Source organism: Oryzias latipes, chromosome 3 (genome assembly GCF_053564925.1).
Source record: "Oryzias latipes strain Hd-rR chromosome 3, Olatipes_Hd-rR_3.1".
Lineage (NCBI taxonomy): Eukaryota > Metazoa > Chordata > Actinopteri > Beloniformes > Adrianichthyidae > Oryzias > Oryzias latipes.
In genome coordinates this window covers 39,496,874-39,515,572 of record NC_136239.1, presented here as the reverse complement: position 1 = coordinate 39,515,572, position 18,699 = coordinate 39,496,874, and the positions used below count along the sequence as shown (strand labels likewise).

At 43.8% G+C, this 18,699-nt stretch overlaps 2 protein-coding genes across 8 annotated transcripts in view; one reads left to right on the top strand and one right to left on the bottom strand.

Annotated features, from left to right (window-relative positions):
- The window catches only part of dpy19l3 (dpy-19 like C-mannosyltransferase 3), a 63,822-nt gene extending 61,172 nt beyond the window's left edge, over positions 1-2,650 (top strand). For 3 of the 7 annotated variants that reach the window (XR_013654962.1, XR_013654960.1, XR_013654956.1), the window contains 2 exons: positions 88-164; positions 327-1,072. The gene's annotated coding sequence lies outside the window, so the exon portion shown is untranslated. Of the gene's footprint in view, positions 1-87; positions 165-326; positions 1,073-2,529 lie in introns of those variants that run through there. The other 4 variants (XR_013654961.1, XR_013654958.1, XR_013654959.1 and 1 more) reach the window with 2 other exon arrangements.
- The window catches only part of si:ch211-186j3.6 (neural-cadherin), a 445,044-nt gene that overhangs the window by 6,063 nt on the left and 420,282 nt on the right, over positions 1-18,699 (bottom strand). Inside the window, exon 36 of the mRNA XM_023953704.2 lies at positions 3,491-3,645. Coding sequence (XP_023809472.1) covers positions 3,491-3,645 — 155 coding nt within the window. The remainder of the gene's footprint in view (positions 1-3,490; positions 3,646-18,699) is intronic.

Here is an 18,699-nt window from a genome sequence, read left to right as displayed (position 1 = left end):
CCTTTTTTCTTCAATGATTTGTGATCTTCACTGGTGTCCATGGATTACATGAAATCTTTCCACCTTTATCCACCTTTGTCATGGTAGGAAGAACACGTCAATGGAAGGGGGGGTCATCTAACATCTTCAGATTTGGTGCAGGACACCTGCGTGCCCCCACACAGGTTTGCCCATTTTCGCCGCTATCCACCTGTGACTAAAAGCTTTAACGGTCAGAAAACACAACCCTGCGTGGGACGGTGACCCATCCCTCACAGCGGTACCTGAGAATAACGAGTCGCGATGTCACTGACGTGTTTCTGCTTTATTGTGTTTTTCCTTCACAGTAAAATTGACTTTTTGCTGGGCTCTCAGGACGAGCCGCCAGCACCTCAAATCCCGTGTCCAGTGGAACGACAGGTTATGAAATGGTCAATCGACGCCCAATACATGATCTAAGACTTCAGCCAAGAATGAAAGTCTGACTAAAGCATGGAAAGTGATGTGCGGACAAACCTGGAACAGCCTAAAAACTGCTTCCTCTCTGCAGTACACCGCATGTTTTGATCAAAGCTGTGATATTATGCAAGCCCCTCAAGTACTGTGGAGTGCACGTGGGTTCGACTGGCTGGTGGAGAGAGACGATAAGGATTTCGCGTGGGCCTAATTAAAACACCACACACATGCCGAATTTTATTCCAAATTGAAGTGACTTAATCCAGTGTGAAGCTGGTACCTTGTATCCACTGCCAGGCATTAAGAAATGTAATTACAGTCTTTAGAATTAAAAGGATGCAGTTGGAGGCATCCCTGCCTGCATTAATGCCCCGGCGTTAAAGCAGCTTAATTCTGAGCTGGACTTTAAGCTGTCTTTTGTTTGTTGGTCCAAATTTTTAGTGTCCAAAAAAATAGAAAACAATTTGAAGTTTTTGTGTTGTATCAATGTTAGCAACGCACATAGCTTTACAATCAAGGCCAGCTGAGGGTTAAATGCTTTGTTCAGAGAGACTGAACCCATGACTGACCAATGATTCAGTCTATGAAGCCACACCCATGTCTCTGAAAATGAAATAAAAAAGTCCTTCACAACTGAAACCCTTGTTCTATCCTAGGCACTTTAACGTTGGGAGTGGGGTCATCTAGACCCACTAGACAGTGCTCTGAACCTTTTTTCTTCAATGATTTGTGATCTTCACTGGTGTCCATGGATTACATGGAATCTTTCCACCTTTATCCACCTTTGTCATGGTAGGGAGAACACGTCAATGGAAGGGGGGGGTCATCTAAGATAGCACATTAATAAAGAAGAAAAGAAAAGTCCTCCAACGTTTACTTCATCTTCTCTCCTGATCATCTCCAAACCAGAAAAGGCATTTGTCAAACTATGTCAAAGTAAAGCGCTGACCAGTTTTTGTTTCATCATGTGACCCGACTTTACTTCTTATTCTAAATACCAGTTACATGAAAGCAAAGACGTTTTTACGGAACAAAAGCATTTTCTGACACCATGGGGACGTCCCAATCTGATCATCAGATTATCTATCAGGTAGCATCAGACTAGGAAATCAATGATCAGATATACATGGTGTTCTCATAATTATGATCTGTGCTTTATATTCCAAGCTTATTATTAACCATGAATACCCGAAATGCACATATCATGAACGGATCACGACATTTAACTGCCGTAAAACGCAGCTGAATGCGACAATATTTTGTAATAAAACTGACAGCAAGTTTCTGTTGGTTTTTCGTAACGCAAAAACGACCTAGAAAGGCATTTCAAGAGAGACGGCTGCCAATCATTTAAAAAGTTCAAGATCTGATAAGTGATTTAAAAAAATCATCATAATTTTAATGCTAAAACCACAATTTGGGAAGAAAGTCATTTTGATTCTTATCTGAATTTTTGACCTTTTTTAATTGACATATGAACCGCAACTGATCAAAAATGTACAATGTTTCTGAAGACACTAAAGCTACAGTCAGCAAACTCTCTTTCATGACTGCAGTGTTTTCTTCGAGTTTCAGAATTCGCAGATTTTGTATCAGTCACATGACTCCTCCGGTTCATCACAAAAGTTAGACACAACTAGAGACGCTTGTGCCAGACTTTTGCGTCTGAGGAAGGTGTGTGGAGATGAAATGCACGCCGGCCTCTTCAACTTCCTCGCCGGCGGCTACAGAGTATTCAACCGCGAGCAACAGTTGGTTCTACCGGTTCCTGAAACGCCACAAGTGAAGTTTGCACCCCTGCATGGAGAAATGGCATCGGCTGGAAAATATCCCGATACTCTGAGGAAGATCATCACGGAGAATAATGATCGTCCAGATGAATGAGTGATGGATGGAACCCGCCTCTTCTGGAAGAAGGGGACAATTAAAACAGCGTGCTGGGGGACTGACGCGCCGTGTCCGACGCTCGCTGTTGAAGCCCCTTCACTGAAGTGCTCTGTTTAAGTGTTAAATGATAGAAGAAGGTGAATAAAAATAAAATACTGGAAATCCCACTCCAATGATAATCATGTTTTTAACCTGTTCTTGTTACAGCCCTGCCACAGACTGGGACCCGCAGCCCCGTGACCCCAAAAGAAAAGAAACGGTTAGGAGTGAATGAATGTTACAGTTTACTCATGATAGAAGACATGTATAAAAGAATTTAAGATCAAAACTGCGTTTCTGAGTATTTCTCCATTCCAATCGTGTTGGATCCAGAGCCAACGCCGTTTGAAAAAGTTTTGGTTTGTGACGCAGCAACGGCCATGGCCGGGACCAAAGCCTCCCTTCTCCGCTCAGGTTCGAATAATAATAGTAATAATAATAATAATAATTGATACTTTATTTATCCCACAATGGGGAAATCCTTCTCCGCATTTTGACCCAGCCGCGCTCGGGGGGCAACAGCTGGCTGGGGAGAGCGGGGATCCATCCGCCAGCCCTTCGGTTGTTGTTATTATTATTATTATTATTGTTATTATTAATAAATAGTTATTATGGAAGGTGGATCTGCACATTCAGAAGGGAAAACAAAGACGTAGGGTAGAGGTATGACTCTATCCCAGGAGCAGCATTTAAGATGCACAAATATTTTAGAGGCTTGTGATCCAGAAGAGTTGGGTGTGTTTTCCTGCTAAAATGTTCTATTTTAGTGGTTATGTTTCCATTCGCTGTGAAAGCTTGATGTCACATCCATGATGTGATTACAAAGAGTTTAAAGTACTGATCAAAGGTCAAACGGATGGCGCTATGACCACAATCCCTCCATTCTTCTGTTTCCACAAGAACTGATGAGCGACCCGTCTCCTCTAATGATGTTTAATTCCTTCGTTAGAAGACCCTGCTCCACTGAATGAGCATCACTTTCTACCTCCAGCCGTTATTAAACCACCAGAGTGTTTTCTGGCCAAAACTTTCAGGACCACAAATGAGTTTCTGGGGGGATTAATAACTGCCGAAGTGGAAAAGGGATTAGCCGTTTCCTCTGTTAACTAACCCGTTTGTCCGTCCGTACCTGGTCTTCCTCTCCGCCTCCTTCCTCGTCGTAGTTGAGGACGTTCTCCCGGATGTCCTCCCAGCCGTCGTGGTGCGCGGAGACGTGGTACACGCCCTCCTTCAGCCCCTTGTAGGACCTCCAGCGAGTGTAGAGGAAGATGCCGAGCAGCAGAGCTGCGGAGACACAACAAGGTGACACTTCAGCAGACAAGCCAGACTCTTCGGACGGGCACGCTCAGAAAGGTGCCCTCCAGGCAGCCTCAGTCAAGCATTACTCTGCATTGAAGTGATCCAAACATCTGATGCTTCCCAGAAACTGAAACCAAGTCACTGAATTATTTATTTCATATTTGTCCAGATTTGCTGCATTTCGGAGAAACGTGCGAGTTTTGCTGTTGGATCAGAAGCCGCTATTACTGAGATCAGTGTCCAACAAAACACCACTTCCACCTTAACTCCTCCAAAAACCACATTCAACACAAATCTGATGTCTGCTACAAACCCCTGAGGCATTGAAACCTTTCATTTCCAAATTGCCTATAACTAGAAACATCAAACTCATCTCACGTAAGAATTTTTTTTAACTTTATTAAAATAACTTATATTCAGTATAAGATAAAGTCAGGAGAAAAATGAGAAATGTTCCTCCAAATTTCCTCCAAAAAATCATTTAATTTCTAACTTTACTCTCTTCAAACTAACTTTTCTCTAAAAGCTACAAAGAAATTCTGAAAACTAAACTCTTAATTTTGTCAATGTAGTTAAAACTAGTACCTTTTTTCTACCAACATAGTTTTCTAAATATTTTAAAAGTTTAAAAAGTGAAAATGTATTAGAATAAAAAAAAAACAACTGTTTTTTATACTTAATATTCTCATTTTGTCATAATTCTGGTAATAATTCAATTTTGACATTTTCCTCAGAATTCTGACATGTAAAATTCTATAAAAATTAGGAAGAAAGTCTTACTTTGTAAACAAATTTTAAAAGTCTATTTCTATTATAGATACTCCATATTTCTACTAAAAAAATTTTTTTGTTGTCTGAATGTTTTATTTTTATTTTTATTTTGAATAAAGCCTTTGCTATCAGAATACTAAATTTTGACAAATTATTCTAAAAATATCGTAATACTTTAAGGAAGTAAATCCAAAATTTGCAAGCAAATAAAATTTTGTTGACATTCCCTGAAACTTGAATTTTATTTTTTTTATTTTTTTGAGTTTTTAAATTTAACGCCAACTTTTCCCTCTTTCCCCTTTTGATTGTAACACAGATACATGATTGAATATTTACTGATGAATGGACGGCGGCTGTACTCCTTTCTCCTTTCGCCTTAAACTGGAGCCTAAAGCAGGCCAGCTGATACATGTCATCCCTATGGCCATTTCTATACGTAGCCCCGGGCAGCTACCCCCCCTGAAGCCATGCGAGACAGAAACACTACTAAGGCAGGCACCCAGTCTGATGTATGTTTTCTTCTTTTCTCTCCCCGCTGTGCTAATTAGCTTTGTTGGCATAATCCATGATTCATGTTTCTGATGAAGTTCCTCTGTTCTAAGCTCACTAAAACATTGCAGGGACTTCTCTTCATGACTTCTTTTTTTTTTAACTGTTTTAAATATTTTATTGGTTCCAGTGAAAAACTTTCCTCCATCAAGTCTTAACATTGTATCAGAGCCTGAAATAACAGTCTGTACTGACCAGCAGCAGACTTTTAATTAGAGGAGACATCCTTGCTTTTTGTTTTTTGGCAAATTCCTTATTTTCCAAAGTTATTTTCTAAAGTTTTCATGAAGACACACTTTAATCTTTCCCCTCAGCTTTTGAAAAGTGAACATTTCTGGCATGAAAGAAGAGTTTTTTGTACCCTCTTTTATTTGTTAGAGCGTCTTTTGTGCTTTGGTTCAAAGCACTTTTTTTTTAAATCCAGATCTCCTCCTTTGTGAATAGTAGCTGGATTAAAATGCGTCTTTATTTTTTTTTCAAATGCACATTGGAATCTATTCGACCAATGAGAATGGCGCTTTTGCACACGTGTCTGGAGCTTCTGAAGTTACAGTAAAACACCACTTGGGGGCGCTCAAACACAAAACTGCCTTCCTGAGCACACATACCAGCGAAGAAGATAGACGCCAAGTAGCGTCTACACAGCCGCGAAGAAATAATGACGGACATTCTAAAATATCCCCGAACCAAGTACCAGTTGGAGCTACTGGTGCTTGAAATATTCATGTTTTCTTTTTATTATTCTGACTAGCGCGTAAATACTTGCTCTCTTCTTCTGAGTGAAAAGCGACTTTAAGAAGCCTAAAGTTGCGCAGCGCCACCTTGTGTACAGGAGTATTTCTGTTTACATTAAGCGCCATCTAATGTCAGTGAATGAAATTGCATGTTCACTCCACTCATCGTCAGCGAAAATCGCCTGGGTGTGAACACAAAAGACGTGGCGAAAAACGCTGGCGAATAACGCCTGGCGAATATTCGTCCCGGTGTGTACGGGCCTTCAGGCTTTCATTCAAACTCACGTGCTCCTGCCTAGCGTACATTTTTACGACAGGGTTCAGTGTGGGTTTAGATGTGAAAGAATTAAGTAAACAATACAAAAAGAAGAAGAAGCCCCTCCCTGCTCGTTGAGTGTGAACACCAAACTTTCACCTGCTCGTGGTGTTCGTAGCTTGAAAGTGGGAATGACCTGAACGTTTCTCACGCCAGACACTCAGAGCTTTAAGAAAATTCCATTTTTAAAGCCACATGAATGTGTTTTAAAAGGTAACTGGAACTTATCTCTTCCTCATTGACTTTTATATCAGATAACATCTCTGCAATGAAAAGCAATTATGCTTGTGTGACTGACAGGCTCTGGCGACGAAGAACAAGTTTGAGATTGTAGCCACTGCAGAGCCCGACTCCAAATTGCATTAGGAGAGCACCAACAATGCAGCGGGCAGCAGGAAGGAAAGCCAATTAGCTGCCTGACAGGAGCGCTTAGGACTAATTAAAAAATGTATGTGAGGGAAGGGGGGGTTGCGTCTTCCTGTGACCGTGGACAGCTCTCACATTAATGCACACTGCAGCCGCTCTGCTTGCTTTTCACGCTCTGGCGTGGCCGCAACCTTTTCAAACGTCCGACAAAGCCTCCGCGCCGCGTCTCGTAGCCGTCACCCCTCGCCTCAGCATTTACCTCATGAGTGACACCATCCAGCTCCACGCCGACTTCCTCTCCACTTAGACGAGTCAGCGGTCTCGTTCTACTTAACCGAGAGGAGAAGCCGGAGGGCCAACGCTGCAAAATTTAATGATTTACACGCAAATGTCATTTAGTGACGGAATGAGACAGTCAGTCTGTATCTCCAAATCAAATCTGTTTGCAAAAACTCTCAACAGAAAGACACATTGAATCCCATGTGAGAGATGATTTCCACTGGAATTATCATTAATATCCAGGCTGTTCAAATCCTGTTAATCAGAGCTCAATCTGCACCATGAAAACCCATGATCTGACACAACTCACAGAGAGATTTTAAATGTGCTGCTTCTTCTCACTTCTAATTTAAATCTGTGTTACACACGCTTATTTTTGTACTCTTTTATCTAAAGCCCAGCAGCCGTTCCACCAGGTTAACGTCCCGTCCGAAGGTGCCCAAGCTCCACCCCAAATTGATAACATCCCATTAAAGCGCCCGGCTTCTGACAACTCTGTAAGAGTAAATCCATCCAGCCAGAAAGCAGCTGCACGCGAAGAGAGGAAAATCAATATTCATTTACTGTCAACTTGTCCCCTTTCAACACAACCTCACAGTCTGGCAGATTTATGAGAAGAAATTGTTTCAAGGGGCCGCTTCTTTTTTTCATCTGTCTTTTAATGGCCAGAAGTTTGCTGGGGGGGGGGGGGGGGGTGATATAGACCCTGAAAGAGAGAATGTTGTTTTTGCAGAGCTAACTGCTCTAAGTGCTGGCATTGATGAGGCAGTGACCTGCAAACATCAAGACTCAGGTTCAGACTGCAGGCTAACCTGCAACCTCCACCCCGTCCCACTGTGCCTTTTGGCAGGCTTTGGGGGAACAACATGGTGAATCATTTGCCTACATCCAACTCCATCTCCTCTAAATCTTCCTCACTCACACCAGTTAAGGCCCGTACACACCGGGACGAATATTCGCCAGGCGTTATTCGCCAGCGTTTTTCGCCACGTCTTTTGTGTTCACACCCAGGCGATTTTCACTGACGATGAGCCGAGCGAACATGCAATTTCCTTCCCTGACATTAGATGGCGCTTAATGTAAACAGAAATACTCCTGTACACAAGGTGGCGTTGCGCAACTTTACGATTCTTAAAGTCGCTTTTCACTCAGAAGAAAAGAGCAAGTATTTACGCGCTTGTCAGAATCATACAAAGAAAACATGAATATTTCAAGCACCAGTAGCTCCAACTGGTGCTTGGTTCGGGGATATTTTAGAATGTCCGTCATTATTTCTTCGCGGCAGTGTAGACGCTACTTGGCGTCTATCTTCTTCGCTGGTATGTGTGCTCAGCAAGGCAGTTTTGTGTTTGAGCGCCCCCAAGTTGTGTTTAACGACGCGTCGAAAAAAAAAAACGAACCCGAGGCGTTTTTTTTTTGATGCTTTGGCGCTTGGCGTTTTTTCGCCTCGGTGTGCACACTCACATTGGTGCCCTTTGTTTAGTCACGAGGCGTTAAACGTCGGCGAAAATCGCCGGCGAAATTCGTCCCGGTGTGAACAGGCCTTTACCCTGCATTAATCTCCAAAAGAGGTACCATGACCAGTTCATCCATCCTGGTCACTCCCAAAACTCAACATCCTCATCTCTGCTGCCTCCAGCTCTGGATCCATCCACTGCCCGACCACATAAAATTCCCTTCTGACTCCATTCTCCCCTTTTTAAGCACCAACGGTGTCTCAGGCTTTATAATGCAAAAACAAGTCCTAAGATTCAGTTTTTTTATTTGAAAGTCCAAAAGGCCTCAAACTATGCAGTTCCTCAAAAGACCAATGGGGGCTGGTTTCAAAATGAGCTATTTCCCCTTGAATCTCATGTTAAGAAGTCCAATTTTCCACTAGAAATCTTCTTTTGTTTTCAAGGGTTCAAATGTTTGTATGTATTTATGTATATGTAGTATTTTGTCCAACAGGTGGTCTCTTGTCTGGGTGGAGAATGCCAGTAATGTGTGCGGCTGTGTTTTGGCTGTCATTCATATTCTGCGCCACGCTCACTGCGTTTGGTTTGAAAGACCTCACAGATTTGGAAACGTTCACCGTGCAGACAGAGAGGCACTGTAGACCCAGATCTGCTGCAGAGTCATGGCGCAGTGTGAAAAGAACTCATGGGTCCCGGAAGATAAGTAGAGAGCTAGCCTAAAAGTCCTGAGCTAAGTTGACAATTGTGTTGGTTGCATCAAACATAGAATTAAATGAAAACCAAAGTAAAAAAAAAAAAAAAAAACAGGAAAAAAAAAAGCACAGATAGCAGAAACACTGGGCGGTGGAACAGTGGTTAGCACTCCTGCCCGGTTCAAGTCCCGGCTGGGGGACCTGTAACAGAACACCTTCACTCCACCTTCCAGTGTGGAGTTTGCATGTTCTCCTCGTTCATGCGTGGGTTTTCTCTGGGGACTCCGGCTTCCTCCCACCGTCCAAAACATGCTTCATAGGTTGTTTGGTTACTCTAAATTGTCCCTAGGTGTGAATGTGGCCGTGTGACAGACTGGCGAAGTGTCCAGCATGTCCCCTGCCTTCACCCACGAGTGGCTGGGATAGGCTCCAGCAGCCCTGTGTCCGCCCTGTGACAATATGGGTTTAGAAGATGAATTAAAGAATTAATGATTAAATAAAATAAAAAGCATTAGAAATTATTAAAACATAACCTTAAATATCATGAATATAATAATAATAATAATAAAAATGACGGTATATAAAAAATAGTTCTTTTATAAGTATTAAGTAGGGAAAATAGATAAATTGATAGATAGATAATGAGTAAAAGAATTAAGCAGATACAAAAGTCATGTAAAAGCCAAAAAAAGTGGGTCTTCTTAACAACCTCTACAGTCTCTGAGGCCCTGAGGCTGTCCAGCAGACTGTTCCACAGGCGAGGACCGTAAAGGTGCATGGTGAGGCCTCACCATATGTTTTGGTTCTCACCTTAGGGACAACTAAGAGGACCACAGGGTCCTCTTAGAGTTCATATCTTAAAAGCAGATGGATTAAATAATAAGAGTCTGAACTGAATGAACAAGCTTTTGTATCAGAATATCAGCTCATCATATGGACTCCATTCCATGTGTCCATCTAATAAACCAGGGTCATGGAGTTGCTGGAGCCTATCCCAGCTACGTCAGGGCAAAGACGGAGAGCACACTGGATGGGTTGCCAGTGGACTCCATTCCTCCAATACAGCAGCGAACAGTGAAAGTGGGTGGGGGGTGGGGTGGGGGTGGGGTGGGGGGGTGAGTATTTAGGGTCTGAATCAATAACCTGTGCATGAGTGACGGAAAAGTCCAACAACCGGTGGAGCGAATAATCTGCAAATATGAAGAGCAGCACTGTTGGGTTTCGCGGGGAAGAGTCTGTTTTTCTCTCGGCCTCAGACTCGATCCACTCGAGCGGAGCTGTGCGTCAGTGTGAGCATGAAGAAGGGGCTGCAGCGAGATGGGGAGATGGGGAGATGAGCGGGAAAAGCTGGGGGTCACGGTGTACAAGATGAATCTGCTCTGTGGAGAGTCCTCTCCAGAGGGCAAACACAGAAATGGAGAATTTGATCAGTGTGCCTGACAGTGTGTGTCTTTTCTGTGAGCCTAAAAAGAAGGATTATGTGATTATTTGTTTGCAGAGTCTCTACGGTCTGTCTTTGGCTGCCTCGCCTTTGTAGAAGCTTCTCACGTCTTGCGCTCTACTCTTCGTCTGTGCAAGCCCCCCTTTAACCCGTCTTACCCTCTTTCCAGAAAGATTCCAACTCCTGCAGACAGGACATCGCCTAATTGAACTTCTGTCGGTAAGAATTTCCCTTTTTTGGGGGCAAATGGTGCTCCTCCCAACAACCATTTATAGAAACCTAGTTTGGAAGCACAGTAAAAACGACGGAAATCCCACAGATTAAAAGAGAAACTTTTGCCCTGCTTCATACTCTGGTGATCCACAGGGAGGTCAGTGTGTGTGTGTTTGGCGGAATTTCCCTTCAGAACATTTATATCCAAGCTGCCCTGCAATAAGATCTGTGCCATGAGATCGTGGTATGGATTTTTACCCCACCAGACTATAATTCTGTTCACTGCAGCGCCTATGAACCCGATCTCTCACCACTCATTCCTCTCAAAGCTCTCCGTCCCTCCGGTCCCTTTTCCTGAAGTCATTACCGACAGGCAGAACGCCAAAATCCTCTCTAAAGACGGATTTATCATGACGGTGTGCTGCAGATCACTGTTCTATTCCTGTCTCCATCAACCTCAAAACTCACAAAAGGTTTTTCAAAAATCAGGATCAGGTTGACACGATCAATACTTCAGACTGTAATTTTGTTGAGAGATTTAAATTCTGGAAACGTGAAAAAAAAGAAGTATTGATCCAGTCAAGAGGTGAGGTACAAAACTTTAGGAGAGCATTGAAGGGCCTACGTCATGAAATGGGCGACATACCTTTTAATTGTAAAACTATTTACAATATATATATATTAATATATACAGTACTGTATAAATATATTTTCAAATTTGCAATCTGATGTTTCATTTACTTTCAAGCTGACCCTGACAGCCAAGGTGACCACAGAGACCGGAACTGTCCTAAAAACCCTCAGAGGTGATGCTTCAATGAGAAGAGCTTGATAACAGAACCATCCTGGTGGTCAGTGTGGAACAACGGAGCTTTCTCTGTTTGGCTCCCACTAAAACAACACAACAGATCCTCATTGTTCAAAATGCAATAATAAAAGTCAAGAAATAAGAGGGAAAGGTAGCGGTTGAAATAGATGGTAGTGGTAAGAAAAAAAGTTGATGTTATCTTTTGATGATATGAACTGATACAAGTGAGTGGGGTTTTATTAAAAAGTAATTAAATTTAACAGCAACTTTCCTTTATTAACCTGCCTTACATTTATCGAATATCGCTCACGGGGCATTTATCATTTAGGGGGGAGATGAAGAGGGAGGAATGGAAAGGGAAATGTGAGAAAAATGTCAGAATAATTTAATTAGATTTCAATCGACTGATGAAGACAGAACAGATGGTATTTTCAGTCAAAAACTTGTAGTGACATTGATGTGTACTGAATTCCTGCAGAACTTAAATCCACACTAAACGTTAAAGTCTGACGTTTGTGTGGATTTAAGTTCTGCCAAAAGTAACAAGACATTTAAATTGACTATAACTGGGCTTATTTTTTACAGTTCTATAAACAAAAACTACAATTTTCCACCAAACATCTTCCACCATTGATGACAAGAAACCAGAAATGTGAAGAGCAGGTCAGAAGCGTGTAAAGGGGAGCCTTCTGTCTGTTTTCCTTCCAAATCAAAATGACATTTGTTTTAACCAAAATTCGACAAAGTTACTTTTATCCTTTAGCACTGTGAGTACTTGAGTTTTCCCTTTAAAGTCCAACTCCATACTTCTATTGATGTACTGTAACCCTTGTGTTATCCTAGGCACTTTAACATTGGGAGTTGGGTCATCTAGACCCACTACACAGTGCTCTGAACCTTTGTTCTTCAATGATTTGTGATCTTCATTGGTGTCCATGGATTACATGAAATCTTTCCACCTTTATCCACCTTTGTCATGGTAGGGAGAACACGTCAATGTAAGGGTGGGTCATCTAAGATAGCACAAGGGTTAAAGTGTTCCCAGTGGTCATTTAGTTATGATTATGCCAAAAAACCTAAGTCGTTTTCTAGGACATACTTTCTGCAGAGCGGCATTACCTCAGAGTTGTGAGCAGGACTGTTGGTGCGAAGCAACCCCGCCCCCCTTTCCCCGCTCCGTTGCCGAGAGCTCCGGGCAGGGAGCCTGTGGCCCGCCCGGCATATTTTTTATACTTTTTTTTCCCAACAGCATTATTTTGTCTGCTCCTGGTTTGAGACTCACAGGGGTACACCCCGGATGGGTCATATTTGACATGTTTTGGAATTCATAGTTTCAACTATAATTCAACTAAAAACAATAAAATTTAAAATAAACAGGTGAAACAACATGTATCTTTACATTGCTGAAGGTTTTCATTGCACAGATCTCAGAAATCTGATCACAGATGAGGAGATTTTACTGCCATCAGAAAAGAGAGGACGACTGGAGACACACACTGCTCCAACAGAAAAGACAAAAGATGGCACAATGTGGCATGAAGAACAGGTTGGGAGGCCTCTACCTCACAGCCCAATTGAATGTTACACTGCTGAGGAAGAGCCAACTGCTTTGGTCAGAAGTACGGTTTCGACTCGCTTACAGAGTTTCCTGTGTTTCCTCACTCTGGACATGCTTCGGACAATTCATGACTGTACTGTTAATCATGGACATCAGACAGAAGACGATAGCTAGTTCACGCTAATCACGCCAGATTTGCAAGTACACCTGTGGAAAATGCAGAAAGGAGATTGTTTGGCAGTGCCAAGTATGTGTAGACAAGTGGTGGGTTGAAGATATCACTTTGACCACATGATTTCTAGGCTTGTACGTGTCAGTATTATGTCTGTAAAGATCTGAGGCGCGGCGCGAGCAGTCGCAGCGGCCCCTTGCTCTCTCAGTGCGCGTGTCTGTGTTTATTTTCGTTTTGCTTATCTTATTTTTTTATATTTCTTATTCCTTTTTGGGTCTATTTATGATGCTTTTTGATGCTACAACGAAACACAAGTACAGTCGACAGAGACTGCTTGAAATTAGAAACAGCAAAATATGCGACGTTTTGGACACTAAACCGGAGATGCTGGTAGAGCTGGGATTACTACGCCAGCCAGAAACCACTACACGGAACTCACCAGACGCGCCCGCCCCAGGAAGGTCGCACCGAAAACGGTGCTCAAGGACAAGAAAGAGGGGACATCGTGGAGGTATCAAAGCCCGACTGGCAGCTAACCCAACTCGTCCAGCCATACCATCTATAATTCTGGCTAACGTGAGGTCCCTGGACAGCAAGATGGATGATGTTCGCCTACTCCGATCAGCGAACCGGACAACGAGTAACTGCTGTGTGTTCATCTTCACGGAAACATGGCTAAACAACAACATTCCCGACTCTGCCATACAACTGGAACAACTAACGTGCTATCGGGCGGACAGAGCCATCGTAGACGGAGGAAAAACACGCGGCGGCGGGGTCTGTGTTTACATTCGTGACGCGTGGTGCCGGGACGCTCAGCTGGTGAGCAAACACTACCGCGGGCGGAGTTCATGATCCTGAAGTGCCGTCCTTTCTACCTGCCGAGGGAGTTTACTACGATTTTATTAGTGGCGGTATACATCCCCCCGACAACCAACAACAGTGACAGGAATGCAGCGCTAAATGAACTATTCCAGGCCATTGGTGAACAACAAACAGCACATCCAGATGGCTTCATCATTCTTGCCGGAGACTTCAACCACGCTGATCTCAAAACAGTCCTTCCAAAATTTCATCAGCATGTGCACTTTCCAACAAGAGGAAACAACATACTGGACCTTGTTTACACTCCTCACAAAAAAGCTTACAGAGCAACCCCCCTCCCCCACATCGGAACATCAGACCACCTCAGTGTTATGCTAACGCCTGCATACAGACAAAGGGTGAAACTTGCAAAACCAGTCTTGAAGAAAATAAGAGTGTGGCCAGAGGGAGCATCCTCTGCCCTTCAGGACTGCTTCGAAACAACAGACTGGGACATACAAACTGCCACCTACAACAACCTGACAGACATCGAGGAGTACACAGACACAGTAACCTCCTACATCACAAAGTGCATCGATGATGTGACACACACAAAAAGCATCATCATTCGAGCCAACCAGAAGCCCTGGCTGACAGGGGAAGTCAAAGGGCTACTGAGAGCCAGAGACAATGCCTTCAGAGCAGGGGATGAAGCTGGCCTAAGAACAGCAAGAGCCAACCTGTCCCGGGGCATCAGGAAAGCAAAAAAGGACTATATGCACAAAGTCTCTTCCAACTTCAACGACAGCAGAGATGCACGGAGCCTGTGGCAGGGCATCCAGGCCATCACAGACTACAAGCCTGCACCGCAGAGCTGTGAGAACAATACCCCCTTCTCAACAACCTGAACAGCTTCTTTTCACGCTTTGAAGGACTAAACAGCACACACCCACAGAAAACGCCCCCCTCCCCCCAGGATCAAACTCTGCACCTGACAACTACCAGCGTGAAGAGGACACTCTCCACCATCAACCCACGGAAAGCTGCGGGTCCAGACAATATCCCAGGCCGTGTGCTGAAGGAATGCGCAGAAGAGCTTAAAGGCCCGTACACACCGGGACGAATATTCGCCAGGCGTTATTCGCCAGCGTTTTTCGCCACGTTTTTTGTGTTCACACCCAGGCGATTTTCGCTGACGATGAGTGGAGTGAACATGCAATTTCATTCCCTGACATTAGATGGCGCTTAATGTAAAACAGAAATACTCCTGTACACAAGGTGGCGCTGCGCAACTTTACGCTTCTTAAAGTCGCTTTTCACTCAGAAGAAGAGAGCAAGTATTTACACGCTTGTCAGAATCAAACAAAGAAAACATGAATATTTCAAGCACCAGTAGCTCCAACTGGTACTTGGTTCGGGGATGTTTTAGAATGTCCGTCATTATTGCTTCGCGGCTGTGTAGACGCTACTTGGCGTCTATCTTCTTCGCTGGTATGTGTGCTCAGCAAGGCAGTTTTGTGTTTGAGCGCCCCCAAGTTGTGTTTTACTGTAACTTCAGAAGCTCCAGACACGTGAGCAAAAGCGCCATTCTCATTGGTCGAGTAGATTTCGACGCGACGCGTCGAAAAAAAAAAACGAACCCGAGGCGTTTTTTTTTTGACGCGTGGCGTTTTTACGCGTCGGTGTGCACACTCTCATTGGTGCCCTTTGTTTAGTCACGAGGCGTTAAACGTCGGCGAAAATCGCCGGCGAAATTCGTCCCGGTGTGAACAGGCCTTAAGGATGTCTTCACAGACATCTTTAACATCTCCTTGGAGCAAGCCATCGTCCCATCATGCTTCAAGGCTACAACCATCATCCCTGTGCCAAAGAAACCATCACCATCCTGCTTCAATGACTACCGCCCCATAGCACTAACGCCCATCATCATGAAGTGCTTTGAAAGGCTAGTCATGTCACACATCAAGTCCACTCTTCCCCCCACCCTGGACCCCTTTCAGTTTGCTTACCGACCCAAACGATCGACAGAGGACGCCATTTGTTCTGCTCTCCATCCAGCTCTCACCCACTTAGACAAAAAGGACGCATATGTGAGAATGCTGTTCATAGACTTCAGCTCTGCATTTAATACAATAATACCACAGCAACTCATTTGCAAACTGGACAAGCTGGGAGTTAACACCCCCATCTGCAACTGGCTACTGGACTTCCTCAGCCAAAGACCACAAACAGTACGTGCCGGCAACAACACCTCAAATACAATCATTCTCAACACTGGGGCACCCCAAGGCTGTGTGCTTAGTCCGCTGCTCTTCACCCTGCTGACACACGACTGCACAACCCACAACAACCCACAGCACAAACCACCTTGTCAAATTTGCAGACGACACAACCCTGGTGGGTCTCATCACCAAGGGCGATGAGACCCACTACAGGGAAGAGGTGGATCTGCTGACAAAATGGTGCAGAGACAATAACCTCCTGCTAAATGTCGGCAAGACAAAGGAGATTGTTGTCAACTTTCAGAGGGGCAACACTCAACACCTGCCACTGATCACTGATGGTGCTGCTGTGGAGAGAGTGAGCAGCACAAAATTCCTGGGGGTACACATCAGTGAGGACCTCTCCTGGACCGTCCACACCACATCATTGGCAAAGAAAGGTCAACAACGTCTCTACTTCCTGCGGAAACTAAAAAGATCAGGTGCTTCACCAGCCATCATGACCACATTCTACAGAGGAACCATCGAGAGCATCCTCTCCAGCTGCATCACTGTGTGGGGGGGCAGCTGTACACACAGCAACAGGAGAGCCCTGCAGCGCATAGTCAACACAGCCAGGAGAATCATTGGAACACCACTCCTCTCCCTGCAGGACTTATACACCACCCGCCTCACCCGCAAAACACTAACAATAATCAAGGATGCACACCACCCTGCACACAACCTGTTCAGCCTTCTGCCCTCAGGGAGGAGGTACAGGAGCCTCTGCTCCCGGACCACCAGACTCAGAAACAGTTTCACACACCAGGCCATCAGGATGCTAAACACCCTCTCCCCTCTCCACCTACCCACTACCCATATCCCCCCATGAACAGTGCTCAAACGAACCCCCCCCCCCCCCCCCCCCGCTGCCTTGAGACACTGCATTAAGTGCACTCGCACTTTTATAGCAAATTGCCTATGTTGTATATTGTAAATTGTATCTTTTTCTTTCTTTTTACCTATTTATTTTATTTTAAACGTATACTTTGTTTTTATTTTTCTTCCCCTGAACAGACACGAGAGAGTAAGAAACAGATTTTCGATTCATTGTATGTGATGCACATGTGAAGAATTGACAATAAAGTTGAGTTTTGACTTTTGACTTTTTGAGAGTATTTTGTTCATGAACAATAAATCTCAGCCAAAAAAGAAAAACCAAACTGTGGTGACCTCTAACTAGAAGTGGGAAATAATGAAAATCTTGCGCTGCCACTTGGCTTGTCCTTTTTGCATGCCTAAAGAACAGCCTAATGGCCGTGCTGTTCATGTGCAAACTATGTAGAAGGCTGCTCTTTGGGCATGCAAATCTTCACTAATCCAGCCACCTGGCTGGCCCCTGGCCATTGCAGGTAGAAAATCCAAATGGCTGCTCTATGGACGTTCTAGAGTTAAAAAATAAGATGAAAAATAAGCAAATGTCAATTTTCTTTTATCTAGACAATAAAATAATTTGTCCTACAAAACAAATTTAAAGCAGATTTAAACAAAAAGCTAAAACTTTGCCTTTATTGCTAAATTTTAAGTGGATTCTCTTTCTCCTCTAAATAAATTTTTAGGGTTCGCATGTTTCTTCCGATCTGGATTTCAATGTTGGAAGCATCTAATGGACTTGAAAAGTTGTCTTGACTTTATCCTTCTTCCCTTTCTGAACATTTTAATTATGTCAATCTGCTTTATTTTTAGTTTCTATTTTTTTTGTGTTTTGTTGCAAACAGAAGAATTACTGCTTTTAGTAAGACCATGCCAGAACCGAAGAGTTGTTTTCAAAGAAAACCCCATAAATGACGGCACAGAAGGCCGCCGTTGTCTCCTGGCTTCGTCCTCCTCATCGCCGTATCCTCCATCTCATACAGATTTGGCCTGTGGCTCGCTGGATTCAGCTGTGCTCTCCTCAAACTGCAGCTGTGTGCAGACGGTTTTCCGGGACATTTGGAGAGTTAGAACTAAAACCGAAAAGTTTCCTCCTCTCAACAGATGCAGGATTTCTACAGAAACTCACATCCTTGGGTGCTGAAACTGTGGGGCAAAACAACGACATAATGTGGAGTTAAGCTCCTTCTGTTTTCTACTTTCGGATGAATGACAAGCATCAGATGAAGACTGACAATTCACGAGGGTTTTTCTGAAGGCTTTCAACCAAATGTGCTCATCAACAGACTCCTGTTTGCAGGTATCGGCAAGAAATGTTTCTTTTATAGCTCCAAGATGTCTTCAGCAAGTGCACGGCCGTGAGTCACGTATGGAAACTGGTAATTTATGCAGCAAGGGTGCAAAGACGCGCACACGCTGATGTCTTTTGAGGATTCTTCAGTGACCTTATTGATCTTGGAGGTTTGGAGATGTGCAGTTTTCATTTGGACATTGATTTCAAGAAAATATAACAAGAAGGAGCTGCGGCCAAAGCCGGGAAAACTCAGCTCAGAGACCGGAGTTGTCTCAGAATAACGTCAGCAATTTCTGTTCTGTCCAAAACAGGTTTAACACAGCTCCAAATCAATTATGCACCAGTGCGGTATGGAGTGTGGAGCGGTAGAAATAGACCTAAATAAGTAAGTTTTCTCTTTTTTCCTGACCGAGGAGGACGAGGAAAAGAAAGACGGACTTGAAAAGAAAGC